This window comes from Xiphophorus couchianus, chromosome 2, assembly GCF_001444195.1.
Source record: "Xiphophorus couchianus chromosome 2, X_couchianus-1.0, whole genome shotgun sequence".
Classification (NCBI taxonomy): domain Eukaryota; kingdom Metazoa; phylum Chordata; class Actinopteri; order Cyprinodontiformes; family Poeciliidae; genus Xiphophorus; species Xiphophorus couchianus.
Window position 1 is genome coordinate 703,145 of NC_040229.1, and position 25,021 is coordinate 728,165.

At 38.3% G+C, this 25,021-nt stretch overlaps 2 protein-coding genes and 2 long non-coding RNA genes across 4 annotated transcripts in view; 1 reads left to right on the forward strand and 3 right to left on the reverse strand.

The window, feature by feature from the left end:
• The first annotated feature begins 584 nt into the window (after positions 1-584).
• On the forward strand, positions 585-10,118 carry LOC114161979 (testisin). The gene is made up of 6 exons (XM_028045718.1): positions 585-710; positions 1,557-1,571; positions 1,690-1,852; positions 6,608-6,876; positions 6,971-7,116; positions 7,980-10,118. The coding sequence occupies exons 1-6, from the start codon at positions 644-646 to the stop codon at positions 8,277-8,279; spliced, it is 960 nt and encodes a 319-aa protein (XP_027901519.1). The 5' UTR covers positions 585-643; the 3' UTR covers positions 8,280-10,118.
• Positions 1,764-25,021, reverse strand: part of LOC114161994 (uncharacterized) — a 67,743-nt gene continuing 44,485 nt past the window's right edge. The window contains exon 3 of the long non-coding RNA XR_003599118.1: positions 1,764-1,878. This is a non-coding gene — a long non-coding RNA (uncharacterized LOC114161994). The remainder of the gene's footprint in view (positions 1,879-25,021) is intronic.
• Positions 6,030-23,978, reverse strand: LOC114162001 (uncharacterized). Its single transcript, XR_003599119.1, has 3 exons — positions 23,716-23,978; positions 21,556-21,560; positions 6,030-6,039 (listed from the first exon to the last, which is right to left on the reverse strand). It is a non-coding gene; the product is annotated as an uncharacterized LOC114162001 (long non-coding RNA).
• aldoab (aldolase a, fructose-bisphosphate, b) lies at positions 13,243-19,687 on the reverse strand. The gene is made up of 7 exons (XM_028045708.1): positions 19,556-19,687; positions 17,843-17,961; positions 16,565-16,831; positions 16,324-16,484; positions 15,201-15,459; positions 13,970-14,169; positions 13,243-13,883 (listed from the first exon to the last, which is right to left on the reverse strand). Exons 2-7 carry the CDS (start codon positions 17,952-17,954, stop codon positions 13,791-13,793), a joined length of 1,092 nt encoding a protein of 363 aa, XP_027901509.1. The 5' UTR covers positions 17,955-17,961; positions 19,556-19,687; the 3' UTR covers positions 13,243-13,790.

Below are 25,021 nucleotides of genomic sequence, written 5' to 3' on the forward strand. Positions count from 1 at the left end.
TGAAAATGTGCTATTTAACTCTCCAAAATCATCAGCTTAATCTCAGAAATTGCTGAAAAGATACCTCTAAGTTAGTTTTGTCTCATTTTAAGTACTAAGATATTTCCACTAGAAACTAAACCTAAATTAATTGGTAAGATTTTGTATTTTTGTAGTGTTATCAGCAGCCATACTGACGTCATTCACAGCATCACCAGTCAGAAAGCTGCGTTACCTCACCTGCACCACAGGCCTGTGTGAATGTCTACAAATGGTGTGTGTTGTTTTCCAGAAACCAAATGCCTTTTTGTTTAACAGAGGTGTCTCTGGGGTCAGATTACAACTGTGATACACACACCCACACACACCCCTACCAGAGATGCTAGGAAAGAACAGGTTGGGCTGTTTAGATCTTTCTGTTTAGATGAACAGAAAGCCACAAGACGTCAAATACTTCATGACAGCTCTTTAATTTACTATAAACTTGGTATTCAGGTTTTGCATGAATGCAAACTCAATGCGTCGGAGTTCACTGGCATGAAGAGAAACAGGTCTGGGTAGGGAGTTTTCCTTGCTTCATTATTGTACATGTAAGCAACAAAGACATGAAGCTGGATAAAAGCTTTCACAACAGTCTGTGCGGACAGAAAGCAGGAGGTTTTGAATGAACAACATGGCGGCGGCTTCGACTCTATGGGTGCTGTTGATGTGTACGGTCCTCTCTGGCCGAGGTGGGATTAATTACTAATTATATTAATTATATTTACCCTACATGTGTGTGTGTTCTGTGGCAAACAGATGAATATAAACTGATTTTTAGTGTTTATTTATAGTGTGATCTGTTTAAATTCTCAAGAAGTGAATTTAATCAAAATTCAAAAAAGTTTTTCCTGTTAAATTGTACCTGTAAAATTTGAAATTATGACATTTTATATAAAAATGCACTGTAAAATCACAAAATTACCAAGTATTTTTGTCTAGTTTCTAGTATAAATATCATAGTATACTTGAAGTAAGACAAAACTAACTTACAAGTAACATTTCAGCAAGAAGCAGGAGCTTGTTTTAAGTAAATAATTCATTAATATTGATTAAAAAGTACTAGTATTAGCACAATGTTTCATTTATAACAAGACATTTTTCCCATGTTATATGAATTTTATGTTATGAAAAAATACTTGTTAGTTAGTTTTGTCTTATTTCAAGTGTAATAAGATACTTGCACTAGAAACTAAACCAAAAATACTTGGTAAGACTTTATGTTTTAAGACTTTATGTGGTATTTGTCAGGTTATTGTTGTGTTTTAAGACATATGAGGTATATAAATAAATTGACCAAGGAAATATAAGCTTAATTTTATCTGTTAAATTCATGGTAGCACAGGTAGGGAACAATGTCATGACAGCAGTAACGTCTATTACAGAGAATTAGGTTCTAAAAATAAAACATGACGAAGTTCAGTACAAAGTTCACTGTGTTCTCAAAGAAAGCACCAACGACAGCGCCCTCGTGTGGTCACTTTGACACACTGCGATCACCAAGCTGCCATTAATCTCTACAATTTCTTTTCCTGCAGGGCTGAAAGCTCAGGGTGAGTGCAATGACGCTTTTCCCAACTCTTTAAAGTTTTAAATAATGAAAAGTACTCTAGTAATTATTATTATTACTATACTCCTGTATATATAACTATTATCTGTTTGCTTTGTCAGACTGCGGCGTCGCACCCCTAAACACGAAGATCGTGGGCGGTGTTGGCGCGACTGCCGGGTCATGGCCGTGGCAGGTCAGCATACACTGGAGGTCGAGCCACACCTGTGGAGGGACGCTCATCAACAACCAGTGGGTTCTCACAGCGGCCCACTGCATCTTGACGTAAGACCCACTCAACATGTCGTCCACTGTGGGAACATTTATGAAAAAAGGAGAAATATTTTTTTGAAAAAGACCAGAACCACCTGAAAATAATCGAGTAATAATCATTCAGACTTAAAGCTTGAAAGAAAGCAAACAAAAACAGAAGAGGATAAAGAAGATCAGGGACATTAAGCTTGAAATCAGTTGACAAACTTTAGCCTTCAAGTGCCGGTGTCTTTAACACACAATTTTTACATTTTTGTTAAATGTGTCACCATGTTGTGACTGTAATTATGAGACAGATAATCTGTAAAAAAAATTCCTCCATCTCTTCCCTGAGCTACTATTTCCATCTGAAGAAACCCACCGATGGAAATCAGCCAATCAGAGCTAGGAGTGCCTTAACTGTCAATCAAGTCTGTGTACGCTCTACTAAATGTGCTAATGGCTAAGAAACAGCTCACCATTCCAGGAAAACTGTTTCTCCACCGTCATCTGTGCCTATGCTAACTAGCTTTAGCATTCCTGGCAGATTCTTCTACCGAGAAGAATCTGCCACAACAATCACTGCTGTGTAATGATTGTGATTGACAGCGCTAAGACCCGCCTCCTGGCTCTGATTGGTTGTTTCTAGTTTGAAGAAGGCAGATTATCACAGATTATCTCTCATATCGTACATTCACACAGAGTGACAGTTTCAACAGTTTTTTTAAAGTTACATATTACAGCTTTCATAAAATAACTACATTACAGTTCATTTACATCACACAGACACAAAGTAAAACATTTGAATAACTGTTTAAAATGAGAGATTACCAGATTATAGCAAAAAATAAATTCAATTATTTTGGTGTAAGTAAGCATTAAAGTACAGATTATAAATACATGAGAAGCCAGTTTCATAATTAAGCGACCCAGTCAGGATCTAACAGAGAATCTATGGAGGAAACTAAAGATTAGGGTGATGGTAAAGAGGCTCTCTAACCTTACAAGAGTTGGGAGTTTACTAGCAAAGATAAAATCATCAAAAAACCAGTGGAAAAATTCAAAACGTTTCTGATCCAGTTTTGGAAACTGCAGCTCCCCCAACTGGAGAGAACCAGAAAAAACAAAACGGTAAAGGAAAGAAAGAGGAGTGGGAAGGATCCAGAACGGTCAGGATATGACAACGATCTACCAGAAACAGTCATTAGTTCAACAAAAAGTATTTTAAATCTGAATATTCCAGGTGTATGTATATTTTGAGCTGATCACCTGCCAGAAACACAAAACTAATGCAGACCGAATACTGAATGCAGATAATGCACAAATACATTTGTGTTTGAAACTTTCTGTAGTGTTTCAAAACCCCTTTTCTGATTCATTAGTAGTTAATATTTACAGTTTTCTGGGAACCTGAACTTTGGATTTTTATTAACTTTAAGGCATAAAAAACAGGAATAAATTGTTTAAATACACATTATGTCTTTAAAGAATGTGTAATTATTAAAATAAATAAATTTTTCAGTTATATTTCATAGACTTGAGTCACACTAAACCTGTCACTGCAAAAATACAAAATCTTACCAAGTACTTTTGGTTTAGTTTCTAGTGCAATTATCTTAGCATGCTTGAAATAAGTCAAAACTACCTTAAAAGTAACTTTGTAGCAAGATATACTTGTTTTAAGTAAATAATTCCTTAATACTGATAAAAAAGCTCTAGTTTTATTGGCAGGTAAATTCACTTATATTATGGGAAAAAATAGAAACAACCTGCCAAAGAAACAAGTACTTCTTCATCAATATTAAGAAACTATCTATTTAAATTAAGTGCCTATATCTGGCAACACAGTTACTTTTCAGGTAGTTTTGTCTTATTTCAAGTGTACTAAGATAACTGCAATAGAAACTAGAAAACCACTTTCTGACATACTGATCAGAAATACTAACTTCAGAGGAAGCAAATGCCTCTGGATACCAGTAACTTTAAAGACACTGAGGTCACATTTAAGTGATGCAACTACACAAACGTCTTTCAGGCAGCAGACGAGAAACTTCCTCCGTGGTGAAACGCCCGCCTTCAGCTGCGGGTCGTCGGCTGACACGCGACGCCGGGCCTAATAAGGAACCCGTCGTGTTTCCCGCAAATGTTTCCCATTCTGACTGGTCACCAATGCAGAAAGTCACAAACTGACCAACTTAAAGACAGAAAACCTACAACGACTGAATAAAACTTAAAATATAATATGGTTAGGGTTTTTAAAATTAATGTTGTTTTTGCGGTGGATAAAAGGAGATTGTGGATTTTATTCTGTGATGGTTTTTTTAAGGATCCAGTTTTTTGTCTTTGTGACCTTTTAAGGCAATAAAATACATGCAGGAAGTGCAGGAAGGGGTAGTGAGGTGTAAAAAAACAACCAAACAAAAAAAAACTTGAAACTCCCACTGGTTCCCTCTGTTAACCACAGGTATGGCGCCATAACCCACTCTGCTGGAAACTCACTAACCAGAGCTTTTTAATTTTATTTGGTTTACTTGTAAAGGAGGAAGTGAAACATTCTGATTCATCATGAGCCTTATGATGGCTTATATGCAGAAACAATTATTAGTAAGCCGTCTCTTCTCAGAAGGACAAACTATATCGCCATAAAATCATCATATTCGTCTGGAAACTCTGTAGTAGAGCAACAGATTTAGATTTTACTTCCACTGAAAATCAAGAATCAGTACCAAAGAAGGATTCTCCTCTCAGTAAACAATGACTTCACCTTTAAAACAGTGACATTAAAAGTGCATACATAATATCACCAACATTGTGCAGATGCTGGTTAAAAGTTTTTCCCATTGTCTGATGTTAAATCAGATTAAACATTTCCTGCTTTTATGCAAACCTGAGTAAATACAAAAAAAGTATTTTTTATCATCACATTGTTTCAAATAAAGCTAAATATTGTGAAATCACAACCAAATATTGTTCACAAAGTGACTGCTAAATATTCCTAGTAAATCTATTGGTATGTGCTGAATGTGCATCATCAGGCATGTTGGCTGCTTTGTGTCAGAAAGAGTTCCTAAGGCGACAAACAGGAAATTCATGCTCTTAAACTTTAAATAAACTCACAATGTGAATCACAATAAATTATTTCTGCAGGGAAGAAAGACCCAAAAATTAATTCAAATTGATATAAAAAATTATTTTGTTTCCCTGAATAAATTATTTAACTGTAAAAAAGAAGCAAAAACAGAACAAGTCTACCTTTTTAAGCCTTACACAAATTTTTTGAGAATGTTGCTAAGTAATTCGCGACAGATCAAATCATGATGAAGATAATTGATTACATTTGAGTTAATTGGAGAGATAAATTTGGATTGATTTAAAGGGAGAACACCAAACATGCTGCTTCCTCGTGTGACATTGTGGAAAATTCAAAAGAAATGAGATATACACAATTAAATACAGGTACAAAACAGCAGCTGTTCAACCACTATGTCATTTTGGGAAGGTGATGTATTCTGTGTCCCAGAGATTAAAGTATTTTGGGGGTTAAACGGGCGTATCAACTCTAGAGTAGAAGCAGAACAACTCATGAAAAACTGGTAAGAAATGTTATCATCATCTTTTGTTTTACTGTATTGCATCTTCTGCCCTGTTTGTGTAACATACTGTAGCTTTGTTGGTCAACAGAGGTGCAGTTGCTCAATCAAGTTAAAATATTGAGCAGCTCCTGACTCATTTCACTTTCTGCATGGCCTGCCTTGCTGCATGACACCAAAATTCATTTTCTCTTTTTAGCTGACAACTCAACAAGTCCAAATTCAACACCGGTAGTTTACCAACCTTCTTTCCATCTGCTTTCTACAGAAAACAACGAACTGGAATGCGTTTTTTCAAACTTCATGTTCAGAGGTCCAAATTTGACTTTAAAAAAATGGTTCAAGGTTTGTTGTGATAAGAAAATCTATTTTATTAAAGGGGATCTATTATGCATAATTCACATTTTGCATGTTTTTATACTTTCATTTGGGTTCTTACTGCTTCTAAAAACACCCAGTCATGTTTTCGCAATAAGGTAACGTTTCTGGTGTTTGGAAACTGAGCCATTTCGAAAACCTCCCAAATGCTGAGTCAACAGGGACTGCACTGCTACCTAGCAACCCTAACCGGTTACCTAGCAACCAAATCAGAGAACCAGGATTGCGCTGCACAATGGCTGCAGGAAAAGACTAAATGTTTTGTTGTTGATTTACAATCCAGAAACCACTTGCTGCATTCTTGTTGACTGTACAGGAGGCTCCACTTCTGCTTTTCATACCTGTATGGTTGTATATTTGTGCATTTGTTTTCTGCCATTTTTATGTGCAAGTGTAAGCGCTGAGATGGGGAGCGTGGCCAGCAGCAACTTATTTGGATTTAAAAGACAAGAGGACCTAAAACAACTAAATGTGTAGAGAGCTCACAATAGGCAGAGCAAAGTAAAACCTCATTATCTCAGAATTAATCAGCAAATTCATGTCACAAACATGTTTTATAGATTACAGACCTATCCTAACCCGTACAAGGAAACACAATAGGTCACCTTTACTTATGCTTGCCATCTTAAATGGTAAGAAATGGCATTTGAGACTTGCAGAAAATAATACATCAGATTTGTTTATTTTTGGGACAGAAAACAGTAAAAATAATTTAAAAAAAACATCCAATAAATGGATGCATGGATGGATGGATAAATAAAGACACATGCCTAATTATGAGACCATTTCTTTTCTTGTTGTTTAATTTCTCTAAACGCAGGAAGACACTGAGTGACTGGACCCTCTACTTCGGAAGACAGACCCAGGCTGGCCCCAATGCTAACGAGGTTTCAAGCCAGTTGAGCCAGATCATCGTCCATCCAAACTTCAACAACACGCTCTACAACAACGACCTCGCCTTGATGAAACTCAGCAGTTCGGTCACTTTCAACAACTTCATCCAACCAATCTGCCTCGCCAGCAACCTCAGCCAGTTCTTCAACACCACTTCATGCTGGATCACCGGCTGGGGAAAACTATTGAGCAATGGTGAGGGTCCCGTGTGGAGTTTTATTTGTCAAATTGAACGTTATTATTTTTTAACTGGATCATCTAATGCTAATTTTCACATTGTGATTCTCAGTGACCTTGCCAGCGACCTCTAATCTACAGGAAGTTGAGATTCCTGTCATTGGAAACAAAGAGTGCACCTGTAGCTATATAAAGTCAGACGCAAACATCACGGACAAAATGATGTGCGCCGGGCAAGAGAACAAAGGAGCATGTCAGGTGAATCTGTAGAAAGAGCTAAAACATCTAAAGTCGATGTGATTAACCCAGCTAGTCCACAATTACAGCCTCAGCGCAAAGATTCAACCCACATTATTCTTATGTCATAAACTAACACAAAGCAATGTGAAGAGAAAGGAAAGTGGTACTTAGTTTCGAGGGTTTTTTTGCAAATAAAAAAGAAGTAAGACACCGTGAAAGATCAAACAACATGTTTCAGTAAAGTTATACCACTTTTTTTCCAACTGCGCTCTAATCAGACGCACATAGTGCGTGTTTCCCCCCAGTATCTGGGGAAATGTGAATCGACGTGCTTTCAAGTACAACTATTTTTTTAAACACATGCGCATTTAGTTTCAAAGACCTAGCACCAACTAGTGGCGTGGCGAGAGCATTACACGTTTTCGATGTGTCCCATTACTGTGTAAACAAAGATTGTAATTAGAACGTCTTCATGTAAATGTAATAAGAGAAATGAAACAAAAATTCAATTTTTGTTGGATCATTGTCGTGTAAACAGGGCCTCAGTGGTTCCCAAAGTGTGGGGCGCGCCCCCTGGGGGGTAGCAGTGCCATTGCAGGGGGGGCACAGGAAGAAGAATGGATGAATGAAAAAACAAAAAACCAGTTACACAAAAGTGTTTCACTGTAAAGGTGGTTTGTAGTGTGTTTTGTTGCAACCTGAAGTGTGAAATAAAGATATTTGCAGTAGAAACTAGACAAAATACTTAACAGTTAGTTTGTTTGCAGTGTAATCTGACAAAATATGGAAAAGTTCAATGGTACAAATAGTTCTGCAAGACACCACATTGTTTATTTATTGTTGTGTCATTTAACTCTGTGTATTTTGCTCTGCTGTGTTAGGGAGACTCCGGTGGACCTCTGCAATGCAAGCAGGACTCAAGGTGGATCCAGGCTGGAATCACAAGCTTTGGGATCCCTTGTGCCACTGCTGGTTTTCCTGAGGTCTACGCTCGAGTGTCTCAGTTTCAGGCGTGGATCACAGACCAGATCGCTGGGACCAAAGCGGATTTCGTGACGTTCAGCTCTAACGGCACTGACGCAGACACCAGCTTTACGTGTCGCAACTCAGGCGATCTTTCCACTCAGTTCTCATTTGCCGTCCTTGTGACTGTGATGCTGCGGTCATTCATTACTCAATGAAAGTCTTTTTTTTTCTCTACAGTTTGGCCACACTTTAAATTATCTTACAAAGTAATTATATTTTAGAATAAATAATGTTGGTCAGAGTTGACTTTGTATAAATATAGTTTCAGTGCGTTTGTCATAATTTAGTGGAGCCATAAAGACCCAAATGTTGCATCACAAATGTAAAAATCAAAGTCTAATTTAAAAAGGGAGACTGGAAGCCATGAAAAACAAATGGTTATATTAGCTTTGCAGTCTTTTAGTTAACAGTCTCGTACAGTTGAAACCAGATACCTACATACATAAAAAGATAAATATTTTTTTCTAACTGTCTGAAGTTAAATCTGATTAAACTTCTCTTGTTTTAGCATAGTTGGAATTACCAAAATTATTTATTTATGCTAAATGCAAGAAAACGCATTCTTAGAATTTTTTTAAATTCGGAAGTTTACATAAATTTGGTAAGCATCAGAGATAAATGTCTTTTAAACTGCCTGTGCAGTGCAAGTGATTGCGTAGTAATGTGGCGACGCGCCTCTGCAGGAAGACTGCAAGTCAGTGATGAAGCAATCTGCTGGGTTTCCTTACAGAGAATGTTTTTCAGACTAATTTGAATTTAACACGCTGCACTGTTTGGTAACTAGGAACAATCGGAATGACAGCATGATTGGACTGAAGTGACTATTTTTGTAAAATTCAGTTGTGAACCGAAGTTATTTGAATTTTAATAAAACAATCTAGAAAAATTATATATATATATATTTTCTGATTGGAGTCTGAAAACTCCAATTAGTGATTAATCAGATTAATTTAATTGCTTTTAAGACTGTTTAACCCCAAGATCCCAATCTAAGTTGCACTTTTTTCTTCTTTCTGCTAGAAATAAACTTCTGTTATGTCACATTTAAAAGCCAGGAAAACAAAAAGTTGAGAATTACTAATCAGAAGTGCTTAAAAATGGGGATAAACTTAAAAACTTCACATTTATTTATTTTAAATGGACTGCCTACAGTTAATATCAAGTAAATTGTTTTTATTGTGAAAGATTATGCAGATGAGATGAGTAGAAAACATTTTAAAGCATTTTTCACATCTTCAGCAGGCGGAAAGTGCATGTTCAAGATTAGAGAGCAAAGCATGACAACAATGGCGCTGTGGCACAGCTGTCTGTGTGCACGTCCACAACAGACGGGAGGCTCGTGATTAAAATGACACTCAGGCCTTTTTTAGACCCAGGCTGGACATAACAGAGACGATGTTCAGGCCTAAGATTAAAAAAAGAGAAAGAAAAACAAATGATTGATCTCAAACTCTGGAGATAAAAGCATAGAATTGCAACAGTTGGGACTTTCAATACTTCTCTATCTGGTGTTAATTTTTGCACAAATTGTGTTGAATGTGACACTTTTTTATGTAAGTAAGGAAGAAAGAGATAAGGAGTTTGACACTTCATCATATTACTCATGAGGGTGTGACATTTTCGGTCATTTAACAGACCTCAGACTCTAAATCTGGTGGTGACCTCGCCAGGACTGCTTCCTCTGCAACGGTGAAAAGGAGGAACTCGTGAAATGTCACAGAAATTCAGATGAAAAGAGAAACCGAGCCCAGCAGAAGAAAAGTACGAAGGAAAATTTAATTACCCATTAAAAAAGGAGAACAGAGTTCAGTCTGGCATGAAGGCGCAACCGATGCGTGAAGATGACTCAAAGTGTGAAAATAGGACAGAACTGAAGTGACGTTTTGTTATTTTCATGCATGGCGACAAGAAGTGCCAGTTACATGACGCTCTAATATAATGAGAAACTACAGTTAAGTGATGATCTCATGTATTGTGAATTTAAGTAGTGAAAGGAAAAAAAAGGGAACAAGAAACAACAGAACAAAACTGTAAAAAGAAATAGCTTTCAAATGTTTTCACTGCTGATAAAATGACATTTACTCTGAAAAATGTTCTCTTGTGCTCATTGGGCGTCACATATACACTTGGCTCCCCATAATAAAAATACTAAAGGTCACTGGGGGTCAAGGATTTGAACTACTATGTTCTGACTGATGGGTGGAGCTGTTTGCCTTCAAGTCAAACAGCTCCACTGTTTACGAAGATAGTTGATAATAGATTTTCCAAATCTACAAAACCATATATAACCCAATAACTAGAAAGAAAAATTTGGTCTTTCTTCAATGTTTTTAATAATCTGTAATCTCTCTCTGGTCCTGTATCAGGTCTTTTAGATAATGGCTCCTTTTTGGTTTAAAAATGCTACTTTTACTTTTTTTTTTTAGATTTTTCTAGACATTCAGGAGAACCTAGTGTCTTCGCAAGAAGCTGCTAAAGAAATAAGTGTCAAACTGCTTCAAAAGAGCAACAGCTGCATTTCCATTGACCATCTAATTCCGGAAATTGGAATTACGAAAATAAATTTGCTCAACGGAAACACACCAATTGAAAGAAAATTTTTTCAATGATAATGAGCTGGATTTTTGGCTGCATCAAAATTGCTGTATTTTGTAAATGAGCAGTGGAAACGCTTTTTTTCACGTCACACGAGTCATGTGACCAACAACAGGATGTTAGAAAGAGACGAAGAAGACGACAGAGGATGATGGTGCGGCATGTTTTAAATGACATCGCGTGAATAAATGTATTCGCTTGAGATTTCAATTGCGTTTCTTTTTGTAAAGGTTTTGTTGGCTCTAGTGGCCTTTATTTAAAAGTAGTTTGGCAGGAAAGGGGGCAACGATAGAGGGAAGACATGCGGCAAATGTCACCAGGCCGGGAATCGAACCTGCGACCACCGCCATGAGGACCAAGGCCTCAACACGTGGGTCGTGCTTTTCCTCTGCGCCACCACAATTGCGTTTGTAATTTAATGGGAACAAATCTATTGCAAAATTGTGTTTTTTTACATTTGCAAAATATTAACCTAGTTTTGTTTTTGCTGGAATGTATGTGAGAACGTGTAATGTGTGTTTTTATTGAGCTATATTTTTTATTGTAATTTATTTTATTATGGTGTTCACATGACTCTTACTGTGTGAATTGTTCTTAATTGTGGAAGTAGCTTTGTTTACCGTTACAATGTCCAAGACAAACTTCCCCTTAGGGATAATAAAGTATCTGTCTGTCCGTCTGTCTGTGCAACAGAGTGACTAAAACAGGATGAACCTCCCTCTGAACTGTAATGATGTCGTTTAGTCGGATGTTTGTTGTTCTGTTTTGACTTGTTACTGTGAAACAGCTGATTAAAGATCAGGAAGGTAACTGTAATCTGGTAATTAATACATTTATTTATCATCTGAAACTTAATCAGAGTTTCGCTGAAGAGACAGACAGGTACAGACATGGACTCATCTCGAGAAATCATGACGTTCATCATGACTTAATCTGCTTTTCTTGTGCAATTTCCTGTTTAAGTATTGAGAAGGACATTCCTACTAACAAAAGGGAAACTCAACCGCAGTTACAGTTATAATGTCATAAAGAAATGTCAAACACGATCTGATTGCTTTACAGCTCTACATTACTGCAGCTGAAATAATATATTAATTACATTTATGATTTTATTTAATTATTGTGGGGTTTTTAAGCTAAGCATGTTTAGAAAAATCAGTCATTTAGATTTACATAAATTTGCAGCAAGCATCAGATAAAACTGGGGTGGAAGATGATAGAATAATCTGGAATAATCAGCCGCTCATACTATTTGAGGTTTTTAATAATTATTATAGTTGAGCAGAATATTAGCGCTTCATAATGTTTCACTTTCCAGAGCTTGGATCTGAAACCTGCAGCCTCTTCAGGCCGCAGACGATGGGTTTTAACAACTTAAAATAATGGGAACATGAAACTGTTTGGGTTTTTATTGGAAGATTTTAAAGCTGCAGTATGTAACTTATTACAAAAAATTATAATTTAAAAAGAATATCTGTTAAAATTTTTATTATGTCGTGAAAGTAAAATAGATAATCTGTGAAAAAATAGAGCTCTTCTTCCTTCTCCCAGTGTTCCCACGACTAATTGCTGAAATATACCACTCAGTCAGAAACAACCAATCAGAGCCAGGAGGAGGGACTTAGCGCTGTCAATGAAGCTCATGCTCAACCAGTCTCTGCTAAGCTGGTTCACTACAACATAGCCTGAAACCAATGCTAAAGCTAGCTACCATAGCCACTAATGATTTATTTTCCTGTAACATTAAGTTGTTGCTCCAGCATTATGACATTGAGCGGCATACACAAGGATGGTTGACAGCGCTGAGACCCGCCTCCCGGCTCTGATTGGAGGTTTTGACTGGGAGCGGTTCATATTAGTAGCACTGGGAGGAGAGCTGAATTAAACAGATTATCTGATATCATACTGTCAGGACACAGTGACAGTTTTAATAAATATAGAAAAAAATCATTTTTGTAAAAGTTACATACTGGAGCATTCAGTTAATCTCCATTGTGTTTTGCTGTAATGTTCAAACAACTCGTTTCATGCATTACAGATATTCTCAAAATTATATGCGAATATATTTTCCTACTTACAAATTAAGACAGCAGAGAAGTCGCTTTGTTTGGACTGTGGCTCTGCATGAGCCAGAATTTTCAAAGTGGCTCAGCGGCTGTTCTGAAACTCAACCGCTGCCACGTTTAGATGGTGACAAAGTGAGGACGACCTTCTGCGAGGGGGCCCCTGTGACTAAAATGGGTTTAGCATTTGCCAACAGTGATAACACCGTTTATCTTCTCAGCACCTGTCTTGTCACACATTGCAAAAACCAATAAGTTTTCTTCCTCTTTCCAAAGCACACTTTGAAAATTTTATCTGCAGAAATTCAGAAGTTAATCTTGGAACGTATCTTTGAGAGTGGCTTCTTTTTGCAGGTCGTGCAGCTTCTCTCACCTTGTCCCTCAGTTTATCACTATTATTTCTGTGCGACATACAGAGCATGCAAAGAGAAGTGAACTACAAAATGGAAGTAAAGCAACATGTTTGGATACAAACTTTATTTCATGGTATTTGTACACTGGAAAAAACCCAAATCTTACTGAACATTTTTAGTTATGTTTCTAGTTGGATAATTACTTAATATTGATGAAAAATTATTAGTTCCACTGATAAAAATCAATATTAAGGAATTATTTAAAACAAGCTCTTATCTTGCTAAATAGTTACCTGTAAGTTAGTTTTGTCTTATTTCAAGTGTGCTAGAAACTAGACTAAAAATATTTAGTAAGATTAATATTTTTTGACGTGTAAATGTTAAACTCTGTACTTGTCCGAAGCAGATAAAGGAACAAAATGTGTAAAAACAAAAAGGGAATCTTCACCTGTACAAAAAGGTGTTTAGAAATAAAAGGTAAGGGAATGGAGACAAACATTTTCCATCAACCACTTCTTTCTCTTTCGGCCAAAGTGTTAGTGTTGCTCTCACTGGTGAACAAAGGATGTTGAAGGCGCTCCTTTATGTAGGAAATGCCCTTTATATAAATGGTGATGCAGTAATGGTGAGTAGAAGGTGGGTAGTGCATTTATGCTTAGTAAGCATGATTAGCCACAAACAGTGACTCTCCACCAGCAGTGCTGGTTCCAGAGGAGACGTATTTGCCCTGGCAGGCCAGGCTGTTGGCCTGAAGGAGGAAAATTAAATGTACATTAGTGGATTTATTCCAAGCGCTGGAGTTCATTCTGGAGTATTTCATAGTTGAAAGCTTACCAGAGCTCTCTTGACGAACTCATCTTGGCATGCCTTTCCGTTCTCCTTCTTGCCCCCCCAGGCTTTCAGGGCGGAGGCCTGCAGGGCGCGGCCGTATGAGAAGGTCAGAGCCCAAGGTCGGTGCAGAGGGCACTGGTTCATGGCATTCAGGTTAACAGAGGCCTCCTCTTCGCTCTGGCCACCAGACAGGAAGGTGATTCCTGTACAAGGAATGAAAATAAAAATGTATCCAGAGCAGGCCCAAGGCAATGTCAGTTAAGGGGCTGCTTAGGGCCCCAAAACCACCAGGGGGCCCCCAAGAGCATCATTTGATTTTATTTTGTAGTAATAGATTACACATTTTACACTGTCTACACTTTGTTTTACATTTTAAGAACAAAACATTAAATTTTCTAACTTGTTTACTGTAAATTCAGTGTTTGTCTGCAAATGTTACTTACAAATATTTAAATTAATACGTAACTTACAGTAAATACCACTCTGCATTTTCAAAATGCAAATTAATTTGCTTGTTTGCTACTCCTGCAAGACTAAAACCAAGAGAAATAATAAAACGGGTATGATGTACACTGCAAAAAATACAAGTATTTTTGGTCTAAATTCTAGTGTAAATATCTTAGTTCACTTAAAATAAGACAAAATTAACTTAAAAGTGGATTCTTAGCAAAATATAGGGGGTTGTTTTAAGTCAATATTTCATTAATATTGATTAATATCCTTAAGTATTGGTCCCACTAATGTGAGGAAATAATATGAAGACATTTCCTCGTATAATAAACAAGAAAATGTCTCGCTTAGAAAAGAATTTCCTTTTACAAGTGGAAATGTCTCTTCATCAATATTAAATTATATACTACAATATTACTGACTTAAAACAAGCTCCTATATCTTGCTAAAAAGTTACTTGTGAGCTAAATTTGTCTTATTTCAAGTGAGCTGAGGTATTTCTCTAGAAACTAGACTAAAAAATACTTGTTAAGATTGTGTGTTTTTGCAGTGTTAGCTAATAATAGGTATGTTACATGCATAGAGTGGCTTTAGACTGATGAAGTATCTAGTTTTTCACATGATAATATGAGGCACCCCAAAGTAAAAATGCAGGGCCGGCCCCAAAAAGGTTTGGGCCGGCCCTGCATTTATCCTTTATATCTACAAATCCATCAAGAACTGAGGATCTATAGAAGAAAGCTGCCTTTCTTTTCTTTTTTAAAAGTGTTTAAATGTAGTTTACCTGGGACTGCAGGGGGCACAGTGCGACGCAAGGCAGTGACCGTTGCCATGGCGATCTCCTGGTTGCTGTACTTGTGTGAGCAGGAGTGTCCGGAGGTGACCATGTTGGGCTTGAGCAGGGTGCCCTCGAGGTAGACGTGGTGGTCGGAGAGGGCTTTGTAGACGGCGGCCAGGACTTTCTCAGTGATGTACTGGCAGCGCTTCAGGTCATGGTCGCCATCAGGGAGGATCTCCGGCTCAACGATGGGGACGATGCCGTGCTGAGGGAGACCAGCGCAAAGGCAACACGATGGGGGCAAGAAGAAAGAATATCAGAGGAAAGACACTGCTGATGCTAAAGGTGACATTTTATGCTTCCTTGAACGGTTAGCACAGCTCTATACTATATGACTTCATTACATTTTTTGTACTAACTCATTCTTAGATGATGAGATTTCTGTCTGTTCAGTTCTGCACTCCTTTCAGAATGAGCTGTTTTAGGGCCTCTTGTCACTTTAGGAGCAATGTTTACACTCGCACGTGAAAACAGGTGAAAACAAATGTGCAATCATACAACTGTACTTCTTTAAAAAGCAGAAGTGGAGTCTCTTGTACAACCCACAAGAATGCAGCAAGTGGTTTCAGGACAGTAAGTGAACAACAAAATACTTCTCTTTTCCAGCAGCCATTGTACAGAGCATGCAGCCGTAAAATCAGCTGACTAAGCGTGCTGGAACTCCACTCGCTAGGTTTCTAGGTAACCAGCTAGGCTTTGTTTGGGTAGCTAGGTCAGGGGCAGTGGCTGCTGATTTGTTACTCAACAATCAGAAGTTTTTTGAAAGGTGTCACTTGCCAGACATGAATTCATTGGCAAGATGTTTTTTAAGAACTTGGGCTGTTTTTGGAAGCAGTTGAAACCCAAATGCAAGTACAAAAACATACAAAATGTGAATTTTGCATAATAGGTCCTCTTTAAATTCTAACTTCTTAACATTCTCCTGACATTGATGGGCATATTGTATTTGAGTATTTACAACTCTTCAGGTTGGAGCTTTTTTAAAAACTGAACTTAGCAACCATGCGATTAATGGATACAAAATTCTCAGTGAAACAGATTGTAAACCTTCTCAAGAGATTATTCTCACCATCTGGCAGATGCTGGCATAGCGAGCCAGGACATTGGCATTCTCCAGGATGGCCAGCTTTGAGGGGGTGGTGGGAGTGATCTTCAGAACACAGCGCCACTTGGCGAAGTCAGCACCATCCTTCTTGTACTGTGCACAGCGCTCATACAGTCCATCGAGACCTGTAGGATGGAAAGTATTTTAAAAGTGGCTGATACAAATCGTTGGTAAAGGATTCACTACCAGCTCCTGTTCTACTCACCCTGGGTTGTTGTCTCGCCGTTGGTTCCGGCCAGAGGGACAACACCCTTGTCTACCTTGATGCCGACCACCATGCCTCTTTCCTTCAGGTACTGAGGGAAGGTCTTTCCGTCGTCGGTCTTCTGGTACATGGTCTCGTGGAAGAGGATGACGCCACCAATGCAAGGGACGATGCGGTCGTCAGCAGTGAAGAGGAGCTGGCGGTACAGCCTCCTGTTCTCCTCAGTGTTCTCAGCATTGATGCTCTGGAAGCGCTTAGCCACACTCCCTGCAGGTTATAAAACCACTCTTTGATTGAACTCTTGCAGAAGATTCCATATTATTTTGATTTAAAGGTGCATATATCAGTGCTAAAGAGTTTCAAAGTTATTTATTTCAGGCTAATAAAGAGTTATCCAGTTGTTGTTAGCATGGGTTTTGCTAGATAACCATTGCTGAATCCCCCAATATTTCTAAATTACTTGTGTGACACTATTTGTGGTTGTAATTACAGTAAACAAATGGTAATTTAGTGAAAGATATGACACATGATCAGATTGATGGCTACTTTTTATAGCTGGGGTAGAAAATAATGTTAAAATCTCAACCAGACTATTCTTTGCTCTTACAGGTTATTTATTTTATCTGTGAAAACAGAAAAAAAAATTACAATTTCAATGTTTCTTAATACCATTTAGACATAATGCAAAAGTTATCAGACAATTTGCTGCTTCCAATTTGGGTTGAATCACATTTAAAGGGCTATACTGAGTTCTGTTTTTTTAAGGACAATATTTTCTGTAGTCTTATAAACAGTATATTATTATTATCTTGATTTTTTATCATTTGTTTCTAACACTAATAACTTTTTGTGTGAACCTTTAAATCTGTTGCTGCTATTACACCTGTTGTTCAAAATCTAAAGTTTAAAGGCTTGGCCAAAGCCTAACAGGATAACTCTTTGGTAAAAAGAGATTTATTAAGGTGTAATTTGGAATTACAATGCCAAAGTTTGGCATAGGGACGACTTTAAATGGTATCCTGTTTAAAAAAAGATTTGTTAACCATTTTCTCTACTTTTGAAAACAACAAAAAAGTAATATTGGTGTTTAAAACAGAGCACAACATGGCATAGTGTTCAACAGTTTGAAGTTAATAGATCTAAATACAGCTGCTACTACGTTTATTGTGTTGAGTAGCGTTTAGATGCCAACTCTTGGTTGATATGATATAAATGGATTTTTAAGGAGGATGTTTGCTTTACATTCGCGGTGGATGCTCACTGCTCTCTCTCACTCACCTGTGGACTCATCTGCAGCAAGGATTCCCTTGCCTGGAGCGACAATCTTCTGAGCAATGTCACTGAGCTCCTTCTTCTGCTCAGGAGTGAGGAAAGGGTATGCGTGAGGCATCCTGACTCTGCGCAGAGAAAGGAAGCGCAGATAAAGCTTAGGACCAGCAAAAGCAAACAAGGGGCTTGAACTTTACCAAGCACTGAACGGGGGAAAAGTTCAGCAAAACTGCAATGGTGCAACGTCTAACGTCTGTGGTTTTGGTTTTCTTCTAGATGAGTGGGAAAGTGCTAGATGAAGGCCAAGGACCGAAAGGTTGATAGTGTGAAGGAAGTGGTGGTAAGGAGTCTTTGCATATGGGTTTTTTTTGCCTTTCTATGTTCCTTATAAAAAGCGAAACCTGCTAAAGCGTTTGGTACAGTTTCACGTGTATGAGTGTTTTCTGTTACTTCCCAGAACAATGTACTGTTGCTTACTAGGGCCGTTGTAGATAGAAAAAAATTAGGGGTAAATTTCCACCAAAAAACTGACAAATTTTGAGACTAATCTCGGAAATTTGCAACAAAAAAAAAAGAGAAAATATAATCAGATTCTGAACTTGAAAAGTCAAAAATTTGCTAGAAAAACTCAATTTTGAGATAAATCTCAGACATTTTTCTAGAAAAAACATTGAAATTTCAGAGTTTCAAAAGTTTTTCCTACAAAATTTCGTTTTGCTTTTATTTTTCTCACAGATTTTCAGTTTTTTGAGCTCATAAATTTCCTTGTTTCAATAAAAAATTCTGATATTAATCTAAAAATGTCAGGTTTTTTTCTTGTAAATATTTAGAGCTCAGAAAAGTCTTTGATTTTATAGAAAAAAATCCTGTGATGAAATTCAAAATTTATGAGCTTTCTGGCAAAATTAACTCCACCTTTGTTATTTTTCTATATGCAGTGGCCCTAACATGCCATCGTACTTAGGAGATCTACGCTCCACCCTCCACACTTTAAAATCCCTCCTAGCATGTGGCTGACCTTTTCCATTTTCCAACCCAGTATCTCTGACCTTTCCCTTCACACATGCTGCCCTCTTCCTCTTGTCTTTGCCTGCTCTATGAATAGGCTGAGCTAAATTTACATGGTATGCCACTGCAAGGCTCCAAAGCCGAGGAAAAAACCTCAGATGTTCAGCAGCCATGCACTTTGGAGGACGATTAACAATGCAAACAGGCCTGCTAGACTAAACTTATTTTTAAACAACGACTTGTTACTGTTTCCCACGCATAGATATCAGAAACGCAACCACATTGACCACAGTCTCAGATGCTCTGTCTGCTCACTCATAACACTTACTGAACCATAGCAAGCTGTTATGTTCATTGTATAGGGGCTAAAAATAAAAAGATTTGCAGGCAAAAGTACTTTGATAATGTTATTCACCACACCTTAAAAGTTTTTGTAATAAACAAGAGAAAAACTTGTACAAAGCATGTGACCTGCAGTGGTGAGCCTGTGGGTTGCATGCAGCACACGTATCTTTTTGCAGATACGTGCAAAAAGTATCTGCAAAAATACTTTTTTGCAGATACTTTTTTGTCACATTTGTAACAATGTGACAATCAATGTGATGATTGTCACATTGTTACAAAATGTGACAATCATCACTGTTTTATCTCTGATTATTCAAAATATTAGATAAAAAGAGCAGATTTTAGACTCTATGCTCTTTTTTATTTTACCTTTGAGTTTGGGAGGAGAGCTGAGAGAAGAGTGGTAGGCAGAAGATCCGGCCTTCGTCTGCGACACCTCTCCACCGCGCTGGCCCTTGTATTTATCCTGCCATTGTGACCCCTCACATTTCAGCTGCTCGGCTATAAAAAGAACAGGACGCAACCAGAGACGGCTTGTGACATTCAGCGAGCTCTCAGGCTGGAGTAGCATGCTAGTGAGCAGCCACCGAAAGGGCAAAGAGGGTTTCAGTGAATGGCAGAGAATGCAACAAAGTTGGAACGGTTGTAGAGGTGAACAGGCAGGTTTGCTTGATCCCAATTCTTTTACACTCCTGCACCTAAATTCAGAAATTTCCAACTTTATTTTAGTGTTTTAGTGAAATGTGTACAACTAAAACACTGTTAAAAATTTATTACATAAACCAAAACAAGCCTCTTATTTTAAAGGCTGAATGGTAAAACATTACTGTGTATTATAGTACCATGGATGCGACTTTTTCACAATTTGTAGATTTACAATCACAGACTATGATGTGTTTTATGGAGGTTTTATGTGATGTAAAGTTAAATGAAAAATTGCAATAAAAACCTAAAGGTTTTGACTTGCCTGTTGTGTTCAACTCCTCTGATACTTTTACACCCAAATAAAATCAGCTGTTTATCCTGATACACTATTTACTGAGTCAATAGTGTCATTTCCTGTACACATGCAGTCATTCTGTGAAGGTTTGTTAGAGAACATTAGAAAACATTGAAAACTAAAGAACCCAGCAGACAGGTCAGGAAAGTTGTGAAGTTTAAAGCAGAATTAGGTTCTATAACTTTATCCCAAGTTGCTCACTGCATGATCAAAATATGCCAAACGCATTGCACCACCGAATGTAGTGCAATGCACTACATTAAGCTCCCTCACCTAAAATGTTGTGAGGGAACTTCAATAAGAGAAGCACCATAACTCTACAGGAGCTGCAGAGAACCACAGCTCAGGTGGGATAACTAGTTAACTGAAAAAACGATTAGTAGGTAAGTAGAAAGCAAATGTTGAAAAAGCCATAACATTTGCCACAAGTCAAGAAGAAAACGCAGTAAAAAATCCTGATCTTATTTGAAGGCACATGAATAATATTTTTATCAATGCCATCGAATCCTTCTCCTGCTCCTTAGGTTTTGATTGTTTTATCACTGTTTGCTGCAACTATTTTTGTGTTATTAGATTTGACCTTGACTTGCATGTCTTCTGAAGAAACTTTTACAATTTATAAACACTGATCCGGTACACTGACAATGTGGTAACTTTGCCCACCATATGTGTGTACTCTTATTTTAAACCTTGAGTTGTGAGCCTGATGTAAGTTGTTTTTAAGTTTGTTTTAGAAGGTCCTCTGGGCATGCACAACGCCTTCTCTGATGGAAAATTAACACTGCACATCATCCAGCATTCACTATTCACACTATGAAACATCAGGCCTAAATGACCTTTTTCATCCAGATTGACTGAGCTTGAGGTATTTTGCAAAAGTAAATGGTTAAAACGTCTATCTTTAGTTGTGCATAGCTGATAGAGGGGAACCATAATACACTTCCTGCTGCAACCGCAGTGATAAGTGGTTGAAATACTGAGGGGGCTGGAGACACATACATGCTACACTTTTGCAGCTGTGATCATTACAAAATCTACAAAACTGTCATGAAACGGTGCGGTGTTGAGGTGAGGCAGACGCTTGAGACCCAGGTAGAAATGAAAATGATGATTTTAATGACGGGAACACAGATCCTGACAAAAACCTTGTATAAGTCTGAATATTTTGGAAACAAAGACACACAAGCTGCATTTCTTAATCAATTAAAATTCAAAACCCTTTCAGAGGAGGAGAAAACAGCTCTTGATAGCCCTTTAACAATAAAAGATCAACCTGAAGAAATAGACAGCATGAATAGCGGTAAAACTCCAGGTCCTGATGGACTTCCAATAGAATTTTATAGAGCATTTAAAAATAAATTAATCCCACCACTTCTCAACATGTATGAAGAATCATATAAAGCTGGAATACTCCCAGACTCACTGAGGTTAGCTACAATAACTCTTTTGCTAAAACCAAACAAACCCCCGACTGAATGCTCCTCTTATAGAAGAGGTCTGCGTTGGGGACTTGAAAGGGAAAAGTTTTCTTTCGGTGTTCTATAATTTGTTGATGCTTTCCTCTAAGGATTCAGCAATTGACAAGTTAGATGCTTGGAGAAGAGATACTCTCGAAGATATAGATGAGGAAGACTGGAATCAGGCTTGCTTAAAAGCACAAAAACACACGATTTAAAACTTCTGCAATATAAATGGCTTATGAGAACCTATATAACCCCAGTTATATAACCCCAGTTAGGCTTCATCATATGTCCAGTGATATTCCCGACACTTGCACTAAATGCTTATTTGAAAAAGGAACTCTTCTCCATTGTTTGTGGGAATGTCTTAAAATCCAGAAGTTTTGGAAGGATGTTATTGGGTGTCTATCAGAATTGTTTAAGGTTAAAGTCCCGTTAGAGGTTAAAATCTGTGTTCTAGGAATAAACCCAGTGGAATTTAAACAATCACAGATTAAAACTAAATTGATAGATTATGGACTTCTTCAAGCCAGAAGATCTATTGCATTATGCTGGAGGAACATGGACGCCCCCTCCCTCGGACTCTGGAAGAAAGAAATTGCAAATTCGCTCGGACTGGAAAAACTAACATACATCGCCAAGGGTAAACAGCGAGACTTTGAGAACCTCTGGGAGCCATATATGAGAATCATGGGGACTGAAGGCAGAGCTTCTTAATGGGTTTCTTAAATGGATGTCTTGACTACAGTTTCTATTTTCATATTGTCTTGTTATTTTTCTCTGTCTTAATCTAAAGAGTTTTGTATTTTTTTAGAACAAATGCAGGTTTGAATGTGAGTGCATGAGTGAATGCAAGTGTGTATAAGTACATGTTTACAATATTAAGTTTGTTGTTTGTGTCCTAAAAGAGAAAATTCAAAAAAATATATTGGGGGGGGGTGGGGGGGGGGGGGGGAAATAGGTCGACTGAAGAATGTGACTGTGAAAAGACAAAATGTGAAAGTTAAAGGGAAATTAAAACTTTTGCAATCACTCTATAGAGTGTAGACGCTAATAGTACATATGGGGGCTTGTGCAGCATGTGACATTGCAAACCTGCCTTTAGAAATTCAAGCCAGACATGGCAACACAGAGCACTGATCCTTGACCTTTTCCCGACCTTTCTCGCCCGTCTTTGCTTGGCAGGAATGGGGGTCAAACAGCAAGCTCTAGAAAAGGTTGGATGCTTTATATCTGTGATACCCACCCCACAGCTGGGTAGTGGGTGAGGAGTGGGAGCCTTAAAGGTGACCTATCATGCTTCCTTAAACAGCTTCAGATGGGTCTAAACAAAACATGTTCATTATTACTTTATATATATATATATATTTTTTTTTTACAGAAAATCATTCTTAGATAATCAGATTTTAGTCTGCTCAGTTCTGTCTATGTCGAACTCCTTTCAGAATCAGCTGTTTCTGTCATGATGGATTACTATTTTCAGACCCACATGCAGAACACAATACAGGAGAGGTATGTATGGTAATTGGTTTATTGTGAAACGGTAGGTAAAGGATGTGGAGGCTCTGGTCTGGTCCAGGGAGGAAACGGTTTCACGGAGCGACCGGCTCTCTAAAGAGGCAGAGCAGAATGGTGAGTTCAGGGTTGTCGGAAACGGAAGAGTCACAGAATAAACGGAGCTTACTTGTGGTTCGATGGTGTGAGATCCAGGAGGGTTTACTGGGAGGTTCGGGGTCTTTGTCTTTAGGTGGTCCAGGTGGTCCGGTGCCTGACGGCTGGTGTGCAGGAAGAAAACGGGGGAGTGCGTCGGAGGGCGGACAGGTAGGCTCAGGCTTGGTGGGGACAAAGGAGCGGTGCAACTGCCAGTCGTGGAATCCGGGGGGGGGGAAACTTGTAATCAGACAGAGGAGGTGAGTCTGGGGGCTCGGGCAACCAGTGGGTAGGACCCACGGCGTCACGAGGGGAATCTCGATCAGAGAAGCAAACAGGATCCGTAACAGCTTCTCCGGAGGGAAAAACCTGAAGGCAGAAAACAACAGGAAAAAAGTCACTGGGGAATTAAGATCAACGAGGATTCAGATCAACGAGGAAAGATCAGAGGCTAGTTCTAGGAGGCTCAGAGGTACCGTTTCTGGCTAACACTCGGGCGCTGAAGGACTGGCAGGAGCCTCCTTTAGTACACGCCGCTGATGAGTTGATCAGGTTCAGGTGTGCTTGATGGCGGTCTACACACACACTCCAGTCGGGTGAGTATGGCGCCATCTGTCGTGAAAGGTGAGTGTATGCACAGAAAAACCCACAAAAGAACCAAAGGAACCCCGAACCACAACAGTTTCAGGGCTCTGTCACTTTAAAACCAAATAATGCTGCTGGCCACGCCCCCCAACGCAACATTTACACTCACGGGAAAAAACTTGCAAAACAGATGTGCAACCCTACAACTTGGAAAAGTAGAAGTGGAGCTTCCTGCACAACCAGTGAAAGTGCAGCACGTGGTTTTAGGATGCAACTCACAGGGCCAGTCCAAGCCTTTTTGGGGCCCTAAGCAGATTTTCAGCTCCTATCATTCCTGAGCTTAGGAATGATACCTACTATCACTATTGTCATTTGTAATTAGCTTACATCATACCAGTGTTATTGTGGCTGATGATTTTAATCTTACAGGAGTAGCAAACTAAAAAAAACATTTGGATTTTTAAATGCAGAGTGGTATTTAGGTGTGCCATATTAATTTACGTATCTGAAAGTAACATCAGCTGATAAACGCTAAATTTGCAGTAAAGTTAACAAGTTTGATATTTTATAATTCACTTGTGGTGGTGGTCAACATCAGGAAGGGATTAGCCTATTATTTGTATAATATAATATAGAATTGTAATAGAATTTAGTTTGGATTATTCAATAGTATTTAAAATATATACATGTATTTTATCATGCTAGCTTGATGCTCTTAGGGTTCCCTGGAGGTGTGAGACCCCTAAGCAGCCGGCTGGCTCTGGTAAGTCAGCAACAAAACACTTGTCTTTTTCAGCAGCCATTGTACAGCGCATACAGCGGTAAAACCAGCTGACCAAACATGCTGGCTTGGTCAGCTGGTTACTAGGCAACAGCCTGGGATTCGCTGGGGTTGCTAGCACATGCTGATTAGTGACATTTCATGCCGACAGTTTTTGATGCAGGTCACTTCCCAGACATTAAAACATATTAGCTTATTACCAAAAAATGTCTGAATGCTTTTTTTAAGCACTTGGGTTATTTTTAGAAGCAGCTGAGACCGAAATGAAAGTACAAAAATGTGCAAAATGTGAATTTTGCGTAATTCAACCTGTCTAAAGCAGAACAAAGTGAGCAAGCTTTATCACTGATGACTAGCAG